Raw genomic sequence first — 23,246 nt, forward strand, 5'->3', positions numbered from 1 at the left:
TGGTGCAGTCACAAAACCAGACTATTGCAGTGGAAAGAGACGGTTAGAGATAAGAGATAGACAGGACTTTTAGGGGGTTTAAATGGGAATTTCACTCAAAAATCTTTGTTAGCTATGTTGCTCCTCACCTGAGGTAGTATTAATAATATTATGTGTATTTCACATGCAATGCTTGAGCGTGCACAACAGAAAAAGGATATAAATCCACCCAAAAGAATGATGTCACTGGGTTACCCATTCAGGGAAATGGATTCCAGATAATGTGATGCATAAGTATTAGTGAGTTCCTATCAGAATCATGTTAATGTCATGATCATTTTTGTTCAAAAAGCCTCTACTGCTAATTTGGTACACTCTTTTATTGTAGACGTGTGTGGTACAGTCGGTCTTATTTTTCTCCTTGTCCTTGTAGAAGGAAGTCATTGACCTACATTCAGACTCCCATGGGTTGTGTGTGTGTGTGTGTGTGTGTGTGTGTGTGTGTGTGTGTGTGTGTGTGTGCATGCGGGCGTGCACATGCATGCATGTATGATCTCTACTTACATCTAAAATCTGCACATGCATGCACCCCCTGTCACTTTCCCTTAGGAGAAACATGCCCAAGTGCAGAAATGGAGAGTGCAGAAAGTAGCACCTCCTAGAGGAAAATGGGCGCCGGGCACTTGACTGTACTGTGTATGGAAATAAGGGCTATGTGGGTGGTGATGGTGGTGGTACTATATTAGGAGCATAAATGTATGTATCTCTCTGGGTGGATTTATAATATGTTTCACAGTTAGTGTGAGAGGACGATCATTAATTTGCATTATGTTTTACAGTTGGTCTGTAGGAGTGGGTGTACAGTAACTCGCAATAAAACGGAGAAAGGATTTATAACCACGCTAAAAAGGGCATATCTGACATACTGTAATTTAAAAAATAATTGTGTTCTTGTGTGTGTGTGTGCACGTGCTCATCTATGTGTTTGTGCGTGCATTTGTTTGTGTGTGTGTGTGTGTGTGTGTATCCCTCTCTCTCTGTTGTTAGATGAATGCCTGACTCTGGTCTGAATTAGGGCTGTAGGCTTGTTCATTTAGCAGACAAGATACAGTATGCTTAAAAGGACTGTACCATTATTTATATTATATGATTTTATATCAAAAATAATATAATTGAACTTAGCTGAAGAAAACAGAAAGGAAAATTTTCCCATTCTGAAGCAGGTGCGCATAAGAAGTAGCTATGTTGAGTGTAAAAGTGATCGTTTGAAACAGGTCCTATACGCTAGATTTAGAGTTATTTGGCAACTTTAGTTGTGAATGATCCAAACCTTAGAACGTCTTAGAAATCAAAACATATCGGCTGCATGATGCGAATATAGGCTATTGATGATTTGAGAAAGTCGCAAAAAAAGCTTGCTTGTTCCTTGTTCTCTCATCAAGTGATCATATTTTCACCCATCAGACTATTCTCAATTTAATCTTGTCTTTACTAATACAGTATGTAAAATTAGCTTTGATTTAGAATGGCCCATTATCAAATGGGCAGGAACAGGGGCAGGGGAAAACTACTTCGATTTTATAGCAGAGCATGTGCTTAATATGAGCAGCTGAGAAATAAATATAAGAACACTTATTTCACTCCTCGCATCAATCATTGTTTGAGGAGCACGCTCTCGCTGCGCGACAGGTGATATTCCGCCCAAACTCTGTATGCCATGGGCTCTCCAACCTGTTCCAGAGCTTAATTTGGGAAACCAAGTGAAATCTGTTCGGGAACATCGATAGTAACATGTTTTCGCAACAAAACATATTTCACTAAACTGTTGACAGCCCCTCTGCGCGCTCTAGAAAGGAATAAAGGAGAGAAAGGAGGAGATGGAAGAGCATTGTTGGGGAGATATTCTTTATAGCTAAAGGTAATGTGTCACACAATTAAATATAACAAATGCCCTATTACTAGGCTATTCAAAATCAAATACAAATTCACTATAATTGTAGGCTAACTCTGTAAGCCGCCCTGCACAATCAATGAACCAACAGCATCGCCAAGGCCTATACGTTCTCTCCCAGCCTCGTGGATAGACATTTTGGACCATAGCATAAAGTAACCAGTCCATCCAGTATGAATAATAATACAGTCCACACTCAAAGGCGATTACTTGAATTTGTTTAATTTTGGAGTATAGGCTAGACCAATTATTTACCAAAGACATCTTAAATCAGTTTTGCGTAATATGCGGTAGGCTATGGATTGTATAATGGCACAATCATAATTTTAATTGAGGTTTTCTTTTTTTATTGGGCTCATAACTCTATGCGTATGCATAAGCTCTAATATGCATATAGTGTTTTGAATTAATCATCGCCTTAGAAAGCACTGTCCATTTAGTTTTGTTAGGCTTTGAAACAACATCTACAACGACCATGTTTTACACTCAGTTTCAACCTGTTGTTGAACGTCTTTCTTCAAACCGATCATCACAGTGAGGTGAGTTTTAAAAGCAAGATACTGTTTTGATGATAAGTGTTTGATGTGATTTTCAATCGCATTTGCTTTGATATCAGAGTGGTTAGAGGGACAATAGAGCCCTGAGTACCAGGCCATTAGGACCTGATGGTCATTAGCAAGTTGGGTACTAACAAAGCATGTTCAGAGTGCATAAGAGGAGATTACTGTGACTCATCAGTCACATGGAATTTTACTGCGGTCATGACTCATGACTGCCGGTGTGGCGGTAATACAGTCACCGCAACAGCCCTAGTCTGAACTCAAGGGTGTACTTAGGGGGTTGTCTCCCATGTCCTGCTCTCTCTGCTGGTACCAACCAGACTTGAAGTAATGGAACCATGCAATATTGATGCATGTGTAAGATCTGTCTACTGTTGCTACGAGGAGAGGGCAGCAGAGGGCTTGATAGTAGTGGATTTCTGTTTATTATTTAGACATGGTTTAGAATTGTTTTTTCATCTCTAAGAAATATCAGTTTCATCAGTTGAAAAGGGGAGATTTTATGTAGTCTATGGAGATTTTATGTAGACTAGCATACCCATCCTGAGGCATGAACCTATGCGATAGTATGGTTAATAAATGGCAAAGTTGGCCTGTAATTCACATGTATTTAGTCAAGTCAGTTGTTGTGTCTAGGTGAACAGACAAAACATCTCAAATAAAGGACAAGTTACTCACTAAAATAATAATGAGTTGACATAGGTTTAATTTGAAAACAAAATGTTTTGTCTCTCTGCCTTTCGTTCTTGTTGTTGTATACAGCATCTCACAATTTGTTCTCACCAGTCAGTGTTTGCAGAAAATGGCTTCTTTTAATGTGAAATTCCTCTGGTGACAATAGAGAGGAATTGGAGTTATCCTGGGATGCTTTGATCTATCTCTTTCTCTGATGTTCCCTGGGCTTGGTTTTGACAGGATCTGAGCAGCGACAGACTCTGCGTAGATACAGTACCTGAAATAGCACCAGGATAGGAGTAGTATACTGTATGCACTAATTGTGGGAGGTTTTGCCTGATCTACCACTATGAGATAAAGATCTCTGCTTTCTGTTATTGCTGTGCGTGCACTGATTTCATTGTAATATCATAATTCGAAACAGTAATGGTAAAAGTTTTCATTCGAAATGCACAGTCACGCTGATACAGGCAACCACGAGCACTGCATGAGGTGAAAACCACAGTACTGCCAAAGATCACAAGCATGATGGTAAATACTACAGACTTCACTCGTGATAGGGGCTACAGGCCCCGTGTAGCTCAGTTGGTAGAGCATGGTGCTTGCAACGCCAGGGTTGTGGGTTCGTTTCCCACGGGGGTCCAGTATGAAAAAATGTATGCACTCACTAACTGTAAGTCGCTCTGGATAAGAGTGTCTGCTAAAATGACTAAAATGTAAAAATAGAGAGAACAGTTTTGTTTATGCTGACTGTGTGTGAACTGTTCCCAAAGAGATGATTCATTTAAGGAATTGAAGCCACTGCGGCTGAGGCAGCTATGCCAATCCTTTGGTCCAAATAATCTATTTTGAGAAATCTTCAGACATTTTGGAGGTTTTTGAAAATAGGAAACAGGAAATGTTGGTCCTCTGTAGCTCATTTGGTAGAGCATGGTGCTTGCAACACCAGGATATAGGCTTATATAACATTGATCAACTGAGCAACAGCTGACAGTATTCACCAGTGTCTACAGTGGTTAAGTCATGTGACAATAAAACTTGAAAATGACTGAAACTGTTGTCCCCCCAGCACATGTAGGGGAGAGTGGGGTAAGTTGAGCCATTTTTTATATTCAGCGTCACTCCATCAAGGGAAATATAGTATTCTTTCTAACAAAGATGTCTACATATGGGGGATACAACCATCCCAGCTCTGCAGATTTTGCTGCGAAGAGACAGAATCATTAGATAATTTGTTTTGGTACTGTCCGTATATAGCTTGTTTTTGGTCCAGGTTCAGGAATGGCTTAAGAATTGCAACATTTACCTGGAGCTAACTCTGCAAATAGCACTGCTGGGTGATTTAAAAAGTCATAGTCAATCAATCAATAATATAATAATACTCATAGCAAAAATGTTTATCTTTAATTTACAATATGTAGAATCTATGAGAATAGTAAAAAAAAATATGGCAAATAGAAATCAAAACTGGATGGTGTTCAGAGATAGATGGGAGGGGTTGAGTGGAGCTGAATGATGGGACTAAAAACAAACAAAAGATAACTATTGTAAAATATACTGTGTCTGTAAAATGTGTGTATAAGCTGGAAGTAGAAGCCTAAGTGTTGTTGTCCATTAGTTTACTGTAATTAGGGGAGAGATGGTAGGGTTAGGTGAAAATAATATAGGAAAATATAGGAAAATATATAGTATACATTTAAAAAATATATATACTGTATATGGGGGATTGGAAATGATGCAGACAATTACGTTGATGGAAGCCACAATCTATCTGCAATATTAAAGCTGATCTACCCCCCAAAAAAATATATATATAATAAAAAAGGATATTGTGTATCCCTGGAAATAATCAGAATTCATGTAAACATTACATTTTTCAAAACATAGTTTGTCCAAAAAAAAGTGGTCTGTTGGCACAAGGGACAGGGCAAGTTAAGCCGCCTACAAATGTCTGTACTGAATGAAATATTACCACTACCTTTTTAAAACCATGTCTATCTTTATTTCCTAAACACACTTCAACACAATCACAATCACTTTTTGTCTTTTAATAATTTTAAGCATCTTCTAACACAGGTTTAACACCTAATAAACATTTTGTACTTAAAAAAAAAACACTTTTAGCATGAGCTAGGCCCTGTTGTTACCTCATATCCCAGTGATAATGCCTTGCATTACACCTAGGAAGAAAACACTTACATTTGCTCAATTTACCATTGGCTCAACCACTGGCTCAACTTACCCCATGGCCATTGGCTCAATTTACCCCAAGGCGCGCACACACACACACACACACACACACACACACACACACACACACACACACACACACACACACACACACACACACACACACACAGACAGCCTGATGCTGAAAGAGCTGTGAATCAGATGAAATGGCATAGGTGCAAAGCGTGTATGTTCAGTATACACACTGGGTGCATTCGACAATGGTAAAAAGAAACCGCCCTGTCGGCTCAGATTCAGCTGGCATGCTCCGTCACTTTGTGGACTCTCCTCATCGATTAACAGAGCACAAGGTGCAGCTTGTGCTACAGGTTTAGAACAGGAACTGCAAGCCATTCTCTCTCTCTCTCTCTCTCTCTCTCTCTCTCTCTCTCTCTCTCTCTCTCTCTCTCTCTTCCCGTCTCTCTTTCTTGGTCTCTGTCTATCCTGTACTCTCTGTCTCCGTCTGTCTCTCTCTATCTCTCTCCTTCTCCAACCCTCTCTCTCTCCCTGTCACTCTCTCTTGGTCTCTGCCTATCATGTACTCTCCCTCTCTCTCTCTCTCTCTCTCTCTCTCTCTCTCTCTCTCTCTCTCTCTCTCTCTCTCTCTCTCTCTCTCTCTCTCTCTCTCTCTCTCTCTCTCTCTCTCTCTCTCTCTCTCTCTCTCTCTCTCCTTCTTTCTCTCCTTCTCTCTCTCTCTACATCAGAAGTAAACAACTCAGGTCCTCAAGCTTCCCAGTCCTGCTGGTTTGTCCCTGGTACGGGTACATGATGTTTGGAAAGTGCACGTATTGTAGCTGTTTCCCATGTGTAAGTCAGTTGCTAGTTAATGTAAAAGTCATAGATGAAATCAGCAGGACTGTGGCCCTCGAGGACTGGAGCAATGCTTACAGTTTTTCTCAATTGCTAAAACACTAAACCCTATTGTCTGAACCAAATGCTCAGTTGCCTGAACCCACTGATTGAATCAATCACTCTTTTGGCAAAACCATAAGCACTTTTCACCTGTTTAGACACAACTTGCCAACACATTTTCATTGGGATGCACCCGTGCTGCATAATGGTGAGCACATGTGACAAAAGTCAAACACAATTAGAGCACAGGTATCACCACTTGAACACAACAACTCAAAATTGATCACACTTGTGGCTAATGATGTGAGGGAACATATACAGTAAGCCAGTTCAGAGAGCACTGGTTTGTGAGGCCCTACAATGGATAGAAATCTGAGAGGAAGAGTTCGTGTGAGAGGAGGTCGAGGTGGTCGAGGTGGTCAGCGAAGACAAAGAACAGTAATATCTGATGAAATCAGAGCTACTGTGATTGACCATGTTCTTGTCCATGGTATGAGCATGAGGGAGGCTGGACAAAGGGTACAACCAAACATCAGTAGATTCACTGTGTCCACCATAATCCGAAGATTTAGAGAAGAGAACAGGTAATTACCTTTTTCTGACATTATAGTACAGTATGTAAATGTTGACAGCAATTACTGTATGACATACTATATACTGTACCACAGTATACTGTAAGTGAATATATGTTTCAGTACATCACTGTACCAATGTACTGTAGTATTGTAATGGAGGGTTGGTCTAACTGTTTGTAGGCCTAGTATTCCATGTATATTTTTTGTAACTCCATGTTCTCTTTTTGTAGAATTGAAAGACTGCCACATGGGGGTGGGAGGACAGGTATGTTCTCCCCACACCAAGAGACCCTAATTGTTGATATGGTCCGTAAGAAAAATGCCATTAAACTGAGCGAAATTCAGCAGAAGATCATTGAGGACCATTTACATTTTGAGGGTATCAACAGTGTCAGCCTCTCTACTGTTGATCGTGTCCTCAAGCGCAACAGACTGCGCATGAAACAGCTATACAGAGTGCCCTTTGATCGCAACTCAGACAGAGTCAAAGAGCAAAGATTCCAGTATGTACAGGTTGGCATATATCCAGACACATTCAATGTTGATTACTCTAAGTAGTGATTTACTGTAGTGGCCTAAATCACTTTTTCCGTATCACTTACAAAACTATATCTATTTCTACAGAGGGTTTTTCAACTGGATGCAATGGAAAGACCCCATCAATACATCTACATGGATGAAGCTGGGTTTACAGTTTTTTCCAACTGCTTACACACAAAATCTTTTCATGTCACACGGTTTTTGAAACCTCTCACTCAAAGTGCAAAACTACACACCAAATCTCCAAAACCATAAGCTATTTCTCAGCCTTTGACTCAGTTGTCAATTGCATAAAACACTTTTTTCAAAACACTACACACAATTCTCTACCTAAAACACAAAAATCTAACAGGAAGTGACTTGCTTTCCTTTTTCCAAACACAACCAATCAAAATGCTACACTTATTCACCAGGTCACACACACACTCCTCAATCAAACACTAATTGCTTAACTGATCACTAACCAATCACTGCTTTACTGTAGTATAGGCCTATAAATAGGTCAAAGGTCAGATTACCTATTTTGAACAATGGATGCCAACAATGGACAGAGAGCAAGAGGAGTAGGAGGGAGAGGAAAGAGAGGAAGAGGAAGACGACGGCAAAGAAGAGAAGGAAGGAGAGCCATCTCTGATGAGATTAGGGCAACACTTGTTGATCATGTGATCAACCACGGTTTGACCATGAGAGAGGCTGGACTGAGAGTCCAGCCCAACTTGAGTCGATTTACAGTGGCGTCCATAATTCGAACCTTCAGAAATGAGAACAGGTATGCAACTATCTAATGACTATTTTAGCATTACAGCAATGTACTGTAAAATACGTATGACTGCATAGTATTGCATAAACATTTGTAACTCTAAGCCATCCATTTACTGCACTGCATTGAATGAATGAGGTTGGTTATCATGCTGTACTACATTTTTGTGTACATTGTTTACAGTTCCTATGCTGAACACATACTGTGTTTGAATTCTGTACAGAGTGGAAAGGCAAAGACATCATGGAGGACGAGGACGCTTTGTTTACAGATGTACAGAGAGACTGCAATTATAAATATGGTTTTGGCCAACAATGCAATTAGGATTCGAGAGATAAGAGACATATCTTGAATAAAGACACCATATTTAACAACATCAATGCTGTAAGCCTGTCGACCATACAACGCAGTCCTCCAACGGCACCAAGTGACGATGAAACAACTTTACAAGGTGCCATTTGAGAGAAACTCTGACAGAGTCAAGAATCTGCGACATGACTTTGTAGAGGTATGTATGCAACACTACTTCCAGTACTTCAGACATACCATATTTACTCATCTGTATATCCTTTTTGTCTGTTACAGAGAGTATTGGAGATGGATGCTCATGTAATTCGCCATGAATTTATTTATGTGGATGAGGTTGGCTTCAACTTCACCAAAACCAGGCGCCCGTGGAAGAAATGTAATAGGACAGAGGGCAATTACCAATGTCCCTGGACAGCGTGGGGGGTAATATAACTATGTGTGCTGCCATCACTCAAAACGGGTCCTCCATCACAATGCCACACTGGGTCCGTACAACACCGGCCATATGCTCACTTTTCTGGATGCAATTTACACAATGCTTGTCCCTGATCCAGATCAGGAGCCTGCTAGATTTGTGGTTATATGGGACAATGTTAGTTTTCACCGGGCTGTTCTGGTCCAAAACTGGTTTGCCACCCATCCACAATTTGTAGTTTTTGTACCTACCCCATATTCACCTTTTCTAAATCCCATAGAGGAATTCTTCTCAGCCTGGCGCTGGAAAGTGTATGATCGCCAACCCTATGCCCGCGATGCCGCTACTCCAGGCAATGGAGACGCATGTGGGGACATAGAGGTTTCCTCTGTCCAAGGTTGGATACGCCATGCTAGGAGATACTTCCCTCGATGTTTGGCAAGAGAAAACGTATCTTGTGATGTAGGACGAAGTATTGTGGCCAGACCCAGCCCGGAGAAGAGATAAAGCGTAGCTTAGCACTGGTGACTGCCTCCTCCCCTACCATTTCCTGGACTGCCCCCGGGACCCCCACACACAATTGTGTTCTTTACTGTATTCTAAAGAATATACTTTTGGTTTACATATGTTTATGGTTTTGTTGTATGCTACTGTATACAACAGTAATGTTTGGCCTAATAAATATTTTCTGTTTCTAAATTGCATTGGTGTTTACGTGTACTTGTTACCCCTCTCAGCAGATTACTTTCACTGTAGAACATTGTATTGAAATGTATATATAAGCCTATGAAAGACCAAAGAGCTTTACACTTAGAACAACAGTGTTTACATGGTATATCCAAAAATTCACTATTATGAAAGAAGTGTTTGCCATTTGATGCAAATGCTTCATTCTGACATGTGTTTATGGCATTTTGAATGCAGTGTTACATTTTGAAGGAGATGTGAGGCATTTTGCATTTTGTGTGTGCAGTTTTGGGAATTGTGTGTAGAGTTTTGAAAAAAGGAGACATAGTTTTGAAAACGTGTGTAAGCAGTTGGAAAAAACTGTAATCTCACCAAAAGGAGAAGGAGAGGCCGTAATGTGATTGGCCATCGGCCATTGTTGGTGTTCCTGGGCAGCGTGGTGGCAATGTCACATTATGTGCTGCCATCAGCAATCATGGGGTTGTCCACCATCATGCCAACCTGGGGCCCTACAACACTCACCAGCTCCTCATTTTCCTCAATCACATGCGAGATGCTTTGTTAGGGCAGCAGGATGAGCATCCCATCTATGTTGTTGTTTGGGACAATGTGAGTTTTCACAGAGCCCTCCAGGTTAGAGAGTGGTACAATATGAACCAAGGTTTTATCAATCTTTGCCTTCCACCGTACTCCCCCTTTCCTAAACCCCATTGAGGAATTCTTCTCCTCATGGCAGTGGAAGGTATATGAACGCCAACCTTACACCAGGGTAAATCTCCTGCAAGCCATGGGACTTGCCTGTGGTGACATAGGTGTGGAGGCATGCCAAGCCTGGATACGGCATGCCAGGGGTTTTTTCCCCCGTTGCCTGGCCAGACAAAATGTGGCCTGTGATGTGGATGAAGTCCTGTGGCCTGACCCAGTACGGAGACATGATGCTGTGGCTGAGTAATGCACTTATTTGTATATTTTTGTACTTTATTTTTACATGGGCTTACTGTACACAAGTGGCAAACGCATAAGATTTCTGTTTGTTTTTACAAGTGCTACATGTAAATGCACAATATTTCTGTTTTGTTTTTTTGTACAAGTGCTAAATGCACAGGTTTTTTTTGTTTTGCAACATGCATTTAGCCTACAGTGAACAATAAACATTTATTTCTCCAGCTTCATGTCCTGAGCATTGTGTTTTCTATTTTTCTACGTAGTGTTTAGTGACTGTTCAGTAGTGTTTTTTATTTTGATTGACTCGGGGCACGATTTGACAACATAGTTCAGTTTTGAGCACAGATTGAACTGTTTTGAGGTGAAAGTTTGGTTTTGCAAGAAGAGTCTGAGGTTTTGTGAATGTAGCTTTAAAATTGGGTTTTGTGTTCACAGTTAAGAGAAAAGGAGAGCAGCTTTCAAGAAATGTGTCTTAGCAATCGAGAAAAACTGTAATAGATTCAATTTTTTTCCATAGTCAGGAGAAGGCGGGCCGTCCTAATACGTGTGTGTAGGGCTGGCACAATTAATGTATAATCGTGTAACCGACCATAACCGTGAACAAATGTTTTTTCTTGTCATATTCATTTTAATACATTCATTGTAGGAGGGGGGATTCAACTTTATTTTCAAGTAGATTTAACCAATAAACGTTTGTAATTTTTTACGCGCAGAAAGGCAGAGGAGGAACTTCAATTCCAAAAGTTCCAAGCTGTCAAAACCATTTGTTTTTGAGACGCCAATTACGGCAATTACCATGGTCATTTGTATGACAACTAATTCTTACCCAAAATCCATAATTGTCACAGCTTGTTGTTGTGCTTGTTTGGCCTTAGAACGTTGCCTTCGGAGCAGCTCATAGGTCAGGCTTCTGACAGACATCAAGGAATCTTGATGTCTTGGGTGGCGGCCACTCCACAAATGTCTTGTTTACAAACTATAGTTTTGGCAAGCCGGTTAGGACATCTACTTTGTACATGACACAAGTAATTTTTCCAACAATTGTTTACAGACAGATTATTTCACGTATAATTCACTGTATCACAATTCCAGTGGGTCAGAAGTTTACATACACTAAGTTGACTGCGCATTTAAACAGCTTGGAAAATTCCAGAAAATGATGTCATGGCTTTAGAAGCTTCTGATAGGCTAATTGACATAATTTGAGTCAATTGGAGGTGTACCTGTGGATGTATTTCAAGGTCTACCTTCAAACTCAGTGCCTCTTTGCTTGACATCATGGGAAAATCAAAAGAAATCAGCCAAGACCTCAGAAAAAAAATGCAGACCTCCACAAGTCTGGTTCATCCTTGGGATATTACGCAAGTATAAACACCATGGGACCACGCAGCTGTCATATCGATCAGGAAGGAGACGCGTTCTGTCTCTTAGAGATGAACGTACTTTGGTGCGAAAAGTGCAAATCAATCCCAGAACAACAGCAAAGGAGCCTGTGAAGATGCTGGAGGAAACAGGTACAAAAGTATCTATATCCACAGTAAAACGAGTCCTATATCGACATAACCTGAAAGGCCGTTCAGCAAGGAAGAAGCCACTGCTCCAAAATCGCCATAAAAAAGACAGACTATCGTTATGTTTGGAGGAAAAAAGGGGGTGCTTGCAAGCCGAAGATCACCATCCCAACCGTGAAGCACGGGGGTGGCAGCATCATGCTAAGGGGGTGCTTTGCTGCAGGAGGGACTGGTGCACTTCACAAAATAGATGGCATCATGAGGAAGGAATATTATATGGATATATTGAAGCAACATCTCAAGACATCAGTCAGGAAGTTAAAGCTTGGTCACAAATGGACAATGACCCCAAGCATACTTCCAAAGTTGTGGCAAAATGGCTTAAGGACAACAAAGTCAAGGTATTGGAGTGGCCATCACAAAGCCCTGACCTCAATCCTTTAGAAAATGTATAGGGCAGAACTGAAAAAGCGTGTTCGAGCAAGGAGGCCTACAAACCGGACTCAGTTACACCAGCTCTGTCAGGAGGAATAGGCCAAAATTCACCCAACTTATTGTGGGAAGCTTGTGGAAGGCTACCCGAAACGTTTGACCCAAGTTAAACAATTTAAAGGCAACGCTACCAAATACTAATTGAGTGTATGTAAACTTCTGACCCACTGGGAATGTGATGAAATCATTCTCTCTACTATTATTCTGACATTTCACATTCTTGAAATAAAGTGGTGATCCTAACTGACCTAAGACAGGGAAGTTTTACTAGGATTAAATGTCAGGAATTGTGCAAAACTGAGTTTAAATGTATTTGGCTAAGGTGTATGTAAACTTCCGACTTCAACTGTATGTGTCTGTCTGTCTGTCTGTCTTCCTGTGCCTGTGTGTGTGTGTGTGTCTGTGTGCACGCACGTCTGTTGTTCTGTTTGTGTTTGTGTGTCCTGCTGTGTATGGAGGGTTACTGGCTGATAATCATGGGTGCTACTCATAGTATCACCATTGTATCCCTGAGAGACTATTTAGACTGTTTGTGTGGGGAGGGGTCTTCAAACAGGTTTGACAGCAAATCGAAGTGACTTTACCAGTGACAACAACATGTAGTATTTGTTGTAGTAACTGGCACTCCCAAATTCATTTTAGCCATTGCAGCATGCGAGGGTGGATGAGTTATTTGTAATTGTGTACCTGTCCACAGAGATATTTTGACTTTTTTCCCCCAAAACTTCAGTAAAGCATTTAATGACATTATTAAAGGGATTCTCCGAGACGTTTGTGTACTTTTTAGCCAGTAGTTCTGAAAGTAGCACTCACGAGCCAAAAGTGGTTCACGAAAATGGCGTACTATGTCACATATGTGCAGATATGTGCACCACGTCATTGCTCTCTCTCTCTTGCTCTGCTGTGGGTGCATCATGTGTATCTTGCTATCTGTCACTCATATGGCGAGGGGCTGAAGCTCATAGGTTGAACTGGAATTGCTAAGGGGCTGACCCACATGGGGGAAAATGTAAGGAAAATAGTGCAGCACAGCTTCCAGAAAAACAGTTGCTTTCAAACTAGGGATTTCGTGGCTAATTGAGGTAAGACAATAATTCTGCATAAGAATTCTGCATGTATGAACTACACATTGACACATCCAGCCCAAAGCGGGAGGTTTAAAAAATACTTTGTAGTCGCCAAAGTACCAAAGCATGTCTTTAACCCTATTAAAATAACCTAATCAATCTGACTTGTGTTACTGTGTGTATAATAAGCCTTGGCCTTCAGTCTATCTTTCCAAGTGTCTGGATGTGCTATTGTAACACTATTTTGACCCTTAGAAGACCAAAGACTCAAAACATTGTTTCAATTAACCACATGGGAGCATCAATCGATGAGTCTTTTCTTTTTGCTGAATATGCACTTTGATTTTCAGCACCTGCTCAAAACCATTGCATGTTTCTATGGGTTGTGTTTGAGATGGGGTATTGGGGGGAGGGCATTTTAAGAGCATTCAGTGGGAGATGTGCCCCAGTACTGCCAAATCATATCAGTGTGTGTGTGTGTTATTAGGGGAGGGGGTTCACAAGTAAGGTTGATTAGGACATATTGTACAGCATCTGAGCTTCATATCCCTTGAACAAATACAGCAGACAAACAACACAGTGTTACACATTCATTCCTTTGTGTTTTGCCCTTAATTCATGGAAACGGATCAAACAAAGTATTTTATCAGCAGTCTAGAACCTCTAAAATGGGGGCAAGCTGCCCTGCTGCTATGAGATGTGAAAAGAGGTCACTGTTTTCTTCTAGGTTGCTGTAATAATAAGATGTGGTCTTATTTAGTGATAAGATAGACGATAGTCATTTGATATAGGAGCGCTGAAAGTTCATTGATGGAGTTTGAAGATCAAGATTTAAAAGTGAGGGATAGGGGACAGAAAGAGAGATTAAGAAGGTGATGGAGGCTGACAGAGATAGCGTGAATAAGTGAGAGATGGAGAGGGATGGACAGAAGGAGGGAGGAACAATGAATATGAGTCAGCATGGTGCAGATGGGTATAATAATACATCCTACCCTCCTCTCTTTTATCCTCTCCTCCTCCCCTTGTCCTCCTCTTCTTCCTTCCTCTATCCTCTTTCTCCTCCTTTGTTCCTCTCCTGGGAGTGTGTCCCAGGCTGCTCGCAGTAATAAGGGAAGTTATGTTCATCTCATCCCGCCCATTGATTTACTGGGGATGGATGAACGCTTGTTTCAGTCAATCTGTTACACTCCTTCACTTCTGATAGAGAGACTATACTGCAGCTGTGTGTGGAGCATAGGGCCAGAGTTCAGCTATCGGAAAAGAGGAAGAATTGGTAGAAAACACAACACGCTATAGGGTCAGAGAGACCATTGGAAAGAGAAAGCATGTGCATAGTATTCCAACTATATTACTTCAAGTAAAACTTTAAGTACAGCCAGTTTCATTCTATGAGGCAAGACGTATACCCTAACACAGGAATAACACCAGACCCAACATAGTGTTTTCTTATTCTGAAAAGTGGAAGCATGTACCTGTGCTTGGCAGTAGTAATAGTAATTATAGGGTTTTCCAGTGCCAAAACCATTCTGTGACTTTATTTGACCATTGGAAAACTGTGCAAATACAACAATGCAGGTTCAGTTAAATTGACCCCAAAGTCTCAGTAAGTTTGTGTGTTTGTTTTCAGGCCTGTTGGGTTGCCAGCGGTTCAGCAGCCCATCTCAGAACTACAGCACACTTCTACTGGAGGAGGACAATGGGGTGCTGTATGTAGGGGCCAGGGGGGCTCTCTACGCACTGGACACCACCAACATCTCTACACCTGGCAACCTCACGGTGAGTATTTTTACCGTACCAGCCAGGATGCTAACTTTCCGTTTCAAAAAAGTTGTATTGTATTGTAACTGGTTAACTGGTACAGCACAACATATCACATAACCGTTATTAATAAATTAATATGCCATTTAGCAGACGCTTTTATCCAAAGCGACTTACAGTCATGCGTGCATACATTTTTGTGTATGGGTGGTCCCGGGGATCGAACCCACTACCTTGGCGTTACAAGCGCCGTGCTCTACCAGCTGAGCTACAGAGGACCACAGTTATGTTGCAATTGCAAAACGAACCGTCTTTCACAAATATTTTTCTCCTTCACAAATATTTTTATCTTTCACAACGTTTAAACAGGACAGGCTAATAATAGCCTAAAGGAGATTCAGTAAATCCTATTGTACGTTCATTTTTTGCAGTGTGAGTATTGGATTAACTGTATGGGGCAAGTTTACTCACAGGCCAACAGAATATATTAAAACACAATGATGTAGTTGATGGGAGTAACTGGAGTATTAAAATGGAGTATTCACTGGAGTATTGAAATGTTGGCATGGTACACTGTCCCATTCTCCCACTGAGTGGTCATTATTGTCCCCCTATGTTTGCAGATTGATTGGGAAGCTTCGGCAGAGCAGAAGAAGCAGTGTCTCAACAAAGGAAAAGACAATCAGGTACAACCAATGGCGTGTAGCACCCACCGCTCTCTCTCTCTCTCTCTCTCTCTCTCTCTCTCTCTCTCTCTCTCTCTCTCTCTCTCTCTCTCTCTCTCTCTCTCTCTCTCTCTCTCTCTCTCTCTCTCTCTCTCTCTCTCTCTCTCTTTTCCCTCTCTCTCTCTCTCTCTCTCTCTCTTTCTCTCTCTCTCTTCCTCTCTCTCCTTATTAGACGGCCCAATCTAGTATAACAATGATGTAGTGTTGTTATTATAATGTAATAATGTAGTCAAATCGAATTTAATTTGTCACATGCGCCGAATACAACAGGTGTAGTAGACCTTACCGTGAAATGCTTACTTACAAGCCCCTTAACTCACAATGTAGTTTTAAGAAAATAGAGTTAAGAAAATATTTGCTAAATAAACTAAAGTAATACATTTAAAAAATGTAAAAATAAACACAATAAAATAACAATAATGAGGCTATATATAAGGTGTACCGGTACCGAGTCAATGTACGAGGGTACAGGTTAGTCAAGGTAATTTGTACATGTAGGTAGGGGTAAAGTGACTATGCATAGATAATAAACAGCAAGTAGGAGCAGTGTAAAAACAAAGGGGTGGGGGTGGGGGGGTCAATGCAAATAGTACGGGTGGCCATTTGATTAATTGTTCAGTAGTCTTATGGCTTGGGGGTAGAAGCGGTTAAGGAGCCTTTTGGACTAGACTTGGCGCTCCAATACCGCTTGCCGTGCGGTAGCAGAGAGAACAGTCTATGAGTTGGGTGACTGGAGTCTTTGAAAACAATTTGGCCCTTCCTCTGACACTGCCTAGTATATACAGTGGGGGCAAAAAGGTATTTAGTCAGCCACTATTTGTGCAAGTTCTCCCACTTAAAAAGATGAGAGAGGCCTGTAATTTTCATCATAGGTACACGTCAACTATGAAAGACAAACTGAGAAAAAAAATTCCTGAAAATCACATTGTAGGATTTTTTATGAATTTATTTGCAAATTATGGTGGAAAATAAGTATTTGGTCACCTACAAAGAAGCAAGATTTCTGGCTCTCACAGACCTGTAACTTCTTCTTTAAGAGGCTCCTCTGTCCTCCACTCGTTACCTGTATTAATGGCATCTGTTTGAACTTGTTATCAGTATAAAAGACACCTGTCCACAACCTCAAACAGTCACACTCCAAACTCCACTATGGCCAAGACCAAAGAGCTGACAAAGGACACCAGAAACAAAATTGTAGACCTGCACCAGGCTGGGAAGACTGAATCTGCAATAGTTAAGCAGCTTGGTTTGAAGAAATCAACTGTGGGAGCAATTATTAGGAAATGGAAGACATACAAGACCACTGATAATCTCCCTCGATCTGGGGCTCCACGCAAGATCTCACCCCGTAGGGTCAAAATGATCACAAGAACGGTGAGCAAAAATCCCAGAACCACACGGGGGGACCTAGTGAATGACCTGCAGAGAGCTGGGACCAAAGTAACAAAGCCTACCATCAGTAACACACTACGCCGCCAGGGACTCAAATCCTGCAGTGCAAGACGTGTCCGCCTGCTTAAGCCAGTAAATGTCCAGGCCTGTCTGAAGTTTGCTAGAGTGCATTTGGATGATCCAGAAGAGGATTGGGAGAATGTCATATGGTCAGATGAAACCAAAATAGAACTTTTTGGTAAAAACTCAACTCGTCGTGTTTGGAGGACAAATAATGCTGAGTTGCATCCAAAGAACACCATACCTACTGTGAAGTATGGGGGTGGAAACATCATGCTTTGGGGCTGTTTTTCTGCAAAGGGACCAGGACGACTGATCCGTGTAAAGGAACGAATGAATGGGGCCATGTATCGTGAGATTTTGAGTGAAAACCTCCTTCCATCAGCAAGGGCATTGAAGATGAAACGTGGCTGGGTCTTTCAGCATGACAATGATCCCAAACACACCGCCCGGGCAATGAAGGAGTGGCTTCGTAAGAAGCATTTCAAGGTCCTGGAGTGGCCTAGCCAGTCTCCTGATCTCAACCCCATAGAAAATCTTTGGAGGGAGTTGAAAGTCTGTGTTGCCCAGCGACAGCCCCAAAACATCACTGCTCTAGAGGAGATCTGCATGGAGGAATGGGCCAAAATACCAGCAACAGTGTGTGAAAACCTTGTGAAGACTTACAGAAAATGTTTGACCTGTGTCATTGCCAACAAAGGGTATATAACAAAGTATTGAGAAACTTTTGTTATTGACCAAATACTTATTTTCCACCATAATTTGCAAATAAATTCATTAAAAATCCTACAATGTGATTTTCTGGATTTTTTTTTCTCATTTTGTCTGTCATAGTTGACGTGTACCTATTATGAAAATTACAGGCCTCTCTCATCTTTTTAAGTGGGAGAACTTGCACAATTGGTGGCTGACTAAATACTTTTTTTCCCCACTGTAGGTCCTGGATGCCAGGAAGCTTGGCCCCAGGGATGTACTGGGCTGTACGCACTACCCTCTGCCATACCAGGCGGTGATGCAACCAGTCAGGATGCTCTTGATGGTGCAGCTGTATAACCTTTTGAGGATCTGGGTACCCATGCCAAATCTTTTCAGTCTCCTGAGGGGGAAAAGGCATTGTCATGCCCTCTTCACGACTTTCTTGGTGTGTTTGGACCATGATAGTTCGTTGGTGACGACCCGCTCCACTACAGCCCAATTGATGTGAATGGGGGCGTGTTTGGCCCTCCTTTTCCTGTAGTCCACAATCATCTCCTTTCTCTTGCTCACGTTGAGGGAGAGGTTGTTGTCCTGGCACCAAACTGCCAGGTCTCTGACCTCCTCCCTATAGGCTGTCTCATCGTTGTCGGTGATCAGGCCTACCACCGTTGTGTCGTCAGCAAACTTAATGATGGTGTTGGAGTCGTGCTTGGCCACGCAGTCGTGGGTGAACAGGGAGTACAGGAGGGGACTAAGCACGCACCCCTGAGGGGCCCCCGTGTTGAGGATCAGCGTGGCAGATGTGTTGTTGCCTACCCTTACCACCTGGAGGCAGCCCGTCAGGAAGTCCAGGATCCAGTTGCAGAGGGAGGTGTTTAGTCCCAGGGTCCTTAGCTTAGTGATGAGCTTTGTGGGAACTATGGTGTTGAATGCTGAGCTGTAGTCAATGAACAGCATTCTCACATAGGTGTTCCTTTTGTCCAGGTGGGAAAGGGCAGTGTGGAGTGCGATTGAGATTGCGTCATCTGTGGATCTGTTGGGCCGTTATGTGAACTGGAGTGGGTCTAAGGTTTCCGGGATGATGGTGTTGATGTGAGCCTTTCAAAGCACTTCATGGCTACCGGCGTGAGGGCTACGGGATGGTAGTCATTTAGGCAGGTTACCTTCGCTTTCTTGGGCATAGGGACTATGGTGGTCTGCTTGAAACATGTACACTACCGTTCAAAGGTTTGGGGTCACTTAGAAATGTCCTTGTTTTCGAAAGAAAAGCAATTTTATTTTACGCCTCACAGGTCCTCAACTGGCAGCTTCATTAAATAGTACCCGCAAAATACCAGTCTCAACGTCAACAGTGAAGAGGTGGCTCCGGGATGCTGACCTTCTAGGCAGAGTTGCAAAGAAAAAGCCATATCTCAGACTGCCCATTTTAATCTTTAATTTGTATTGCCCAGTCTGAGATATGGCTTTTTCTTTGCAACTCTGCCTAGAAAGTCAGCATCCCGGAGTCGCCTCTTCACTGTTGACGTTGAGACTGGTGTTTTGCGGATATTATTTAATGAAGCTGCCGGTTGAGGACCTGTGAGGCGTCTGTTTCTCAAACTAAACACTCTAATGTATTTATCCTCTTGCTCAGTTGTGCACCGGGGCCTCCCACTCCTCTTTCTATTCTGGTTAGAGCCAGTTTGCGCTGTTCTGTGAAGGGAGTAGTACACAGCGTTGTATGAGATCTTCAGTTTCTTGGCAATTTCTCGCATGGAATAGCTGATCATTTCTCAGAACAAGAATAGGCTGACGAGTTTCAGAAGAAAGTTATTTGTTTCTGGTCATTTTGAGCCTGTAATCGAACCCACAATTGCTGATGCTCCAGATACTCAACTAGTCTCAAGAAGGCCAGTTTTATTGCTTCTTTAATCAGCACAACAGTTTTCAGCTGTGCTAACATAATTGCAAAAGGGTTTTCACATTTTTTAAAATGATAAACTTGGATTAGCAAACCCAATGTGCCATTCGAACACAGGACTGATGGTTGCTGATAATGGGCCTCTGTACGCCTATGTAGATATTCCATAAAAAATCTGCCGTTTCCAGCTACAATAGCCATTTACAACATTACCAATGTCTACACTGTATTTCTGATCAATTTGATGTTATTTTAATGGACAAAAAAAATGATTTTCTTTCGAAAACAAGGAAGTTTCTCAGTGACCCCAAACTTTTGAACGGTAGTGTAGGTATTACAGACTTGGTCAGGGAGAGGTTGAAAATGTCAGTGAAGACACTTGCCAGGTAGTCCGCGCATGCTCTGAGTAAACGTCCCGGTAATCCGTCTGTCCCCGCGGCCTTGTGAATGTTGACCTGTTTAAAGGTCTTGGTCACATCGGCTACGGAGAGCGTGATCACACAGTCGTCCGGAACAGCTGGTGCTCTCATGCATGCTTCAGTGTTGCTTGCCTCGAAGCGAGCATAAAAGGCATTTAGCCCGTCTGGTAGGCTCGTGTCACTGGGCAGCTCACGGCTGGGTTTCCTTATGTAGTCCATAATAGTTTGCAAGCCCTGCCACATCTGACGAGCGTCAGAGCCGGTGTAGTAGGATTCAATCTTAGTCCTGTATTGACGCTTTGCCTGTTTGATAGTCCTTCCATATTGAGCGAGTCACTGGTACTTGCTTTTAAGCAGGAATCAGGAGCTTTTTTATGCGTCTCTGTGTGTGGAGTAAAGGTGGTCTAGAGTTTTTTTTCCTCTGGTTGCACATGTGACATGCTGGTAGAAATTATGTAAAACGGATTTAAGTTTTCCTGTATTAAAGTCCCCAGCCACTAGGAGCGCCGCTTCTGGATGAGCATTTTTTTGTAAATAAACGGCTACAAAAAATATAGATGAAAACTGTCTTGGTAGATATTGTGGTCTACAGCTTATCGTGAGGTACTCCATTTCAGGCAAGCAATACCTCGAGACTACCTTAATATTAGACATCGCGCACCAGCTGTTATTGACAAATAGACACACACCCCCACCCCTCGTCTTACCGGACGTAGCTGTTCTGTCCTGCCGATGCACGGAAAATCCAGCCAACTGTATATTATCTGTGTCGTCGTTCAGCCACAACTTGTGAAACATAAGATATTATAGTTTTTATTGTCCCGTTGGTAGGATAGTCTCGAACAGAGCGCATCCAGTGTATTCTCCTGTGATTGCACGTTGGGTAATAGAACGGATGGTAGAGGCAGGTTACCCACTCACCAACAAATTCTCACAAGGCACCCTGATCTCCGCCCCCTGTATTTCCTTATTTTCTTCATGCGAATGACAGGGATTTGGGCCTTGTCTAGGAGCAACATTATATCCTACATGTCAGACTCATTAAAGAAAAAATCTTTGTCCAGTTTGAGGTGAGTAATCGCTGTTCTGATATCCAGAAGTTATTTTCGGTCATAAGAGACAGTAGCATCAACATTATGTACAAAATATGTTACAAACAATGCGAAAAAACACACAAAATAGCACAATTGGTTAGGAGCCCGTAAAACGGCAGCCATCCCCTCCGGCACCATGCGTGAAGGAGTCAAGTGAATGTGTTAGCCTATGTCTTCAAGATTAGGTTGATGCTATATAGATGTATAACCATCCTGTTGTGTCTCTCCTACAGACAGATTGTTACAATCACATCCGCTTCCTACAGAGGTACAATGAGACTCACCTGTACGTCTGTGGCACGCACGCCTTCAGGCCCCTCTGTGCTTACATAGTAAGAGCTGTCCTTCCTGTTGCTGGGGATTTCCTGGTTTACATGCCAGCTCCCAACAAACTGCCCATAGAGCCCCACAGTGGACACGTCATATTACCCATAAAACCTAGTGGTCAAACACGGAAATGGTTCCAAAAAATTTTTCACCGTCCATTTTTCCCATAGGGGATCTTAGAACCACTTCAAACAAGGTCTGTGTCATGTAGGCTTTCCCTGGCGGGACGTTTTGATAACCGTGTAAATCTCTCTCTGACAAGGTGTCTTTTATCAATATATTCAGCTCTATTTACTCTCAGATTCAAAAATGCTAATTAGCATCAAAGTAGACATCATGCAACACTACAAATCCCTGCAAGCTCCTGCACGTCATCTCCAGCTGACACCTTTGCTGTAAGCTAGCTGGTTACTAGCTACTTTGATCCAAAATGAAAGATATATTGAACATTTTCATTTACTGTTCCATATTTTAACTAATATTTGTCTTATTTATGCATTTGGTCTTGTGTATTGTACAGAATACTAACCTAGTAGCAGTCAGATATTTACAATGTGCCATGAATACTAGGCTAGATTTTTGAAAATAAGCTAGATAGCAACATACCCGTATTTTACCAGATCCTCTTCTCCTTCAGCCTGTGGCAGTCTATATTTAATCCCTTATAATGTCTGCCAACTATATGAACGAGGTGAAATCTATTTCAATTAATGATGTCAGAATGCACTGCTGTATTAAAGCAATTCAGAACTAACTTGTTGACATGTTCAGTTGCAGATTCAAAGCCAGATTAACTCATTGCAGAATGTATCCATAATCATGAATAAGCATATTTATTTGACAAGAATGCACCTAGTCACCCATCAATCACGTCAAACACCTGAACTCCAACAATTACATCAATTTAAAAAATCTAAATAGTAAACAATGCATACATATGCCTTTCATACATAATATAAACATTTGACTTGAAGTAAAAATGACATTATTTATTCATCAATGCCACAAACCTGGGACATCGAAGAGCACCATATTAACTATTATTACTATCCGAGAGCACACAGATTCTTCTGCTTTTCCATTTGAAGAATTAGACCACCACAAATAACACAAAATCTAAAACAGCATATTGTGATTTTTGGTGGGTGAGTTACAAATGGAGAACAACTGGGTGTGTAAGGTATGTTTAATATAAAATACTAGGTCAACTCCAGCAGAATGAGAAACACACTTAACAGACTCAAAACAAGGAAGCCATGCCTAAACGTAGCTATATCAACACCCTTATTGTCATTTTAACAGGTCCATATTGCTGCTGTCAATTGTGA

General features: G+C 41.7%; 1 protein-coding gene across 1 annotated transcript in view; it reads left to right on the forward strand.

Annotated features, from left to right (window-relative positions):
* LOC121547245 (semaphorin-4G) overlaps nt 1–23,246 on the forward strand; it is a 98,933-nt gene that overhangs the window by 28,092 nt on the left and 47,595 nt on the right. The window contains exons 3-5 of the mRNA XM_041858412.2: nt 15,175–15,323; nt 15,929–15,991; nt 21,825–21,923. Coding sequence (XP_041714346.1) covers nt 15,175–15,323; nt 15,929–15,991; nt 21,825–21,923 — 311 coding nt within the window. The remainder of the gene's footprint in view (nt 1–15,174; nt 15,324–15,928; nt 15,992–21,824; nt 21,924–23,246) is intronic.

This window comes from Coregonus clupeaformis, chromosome 31 (genome assembly GCF_020615455.1).
Source record: "Coregonus clupeaformis isolate EN_2021a chromosome 31, ASM2061545v1, whole genome shotgun sequence".
Classification (NCBI taxonomy): domain Eukaryota; kingdom Metazoa; phylum Chordata; class Actinopteri; order Salmoniformes; family Salmonidae; genus Coregonus; species Coregonus clupeaformis.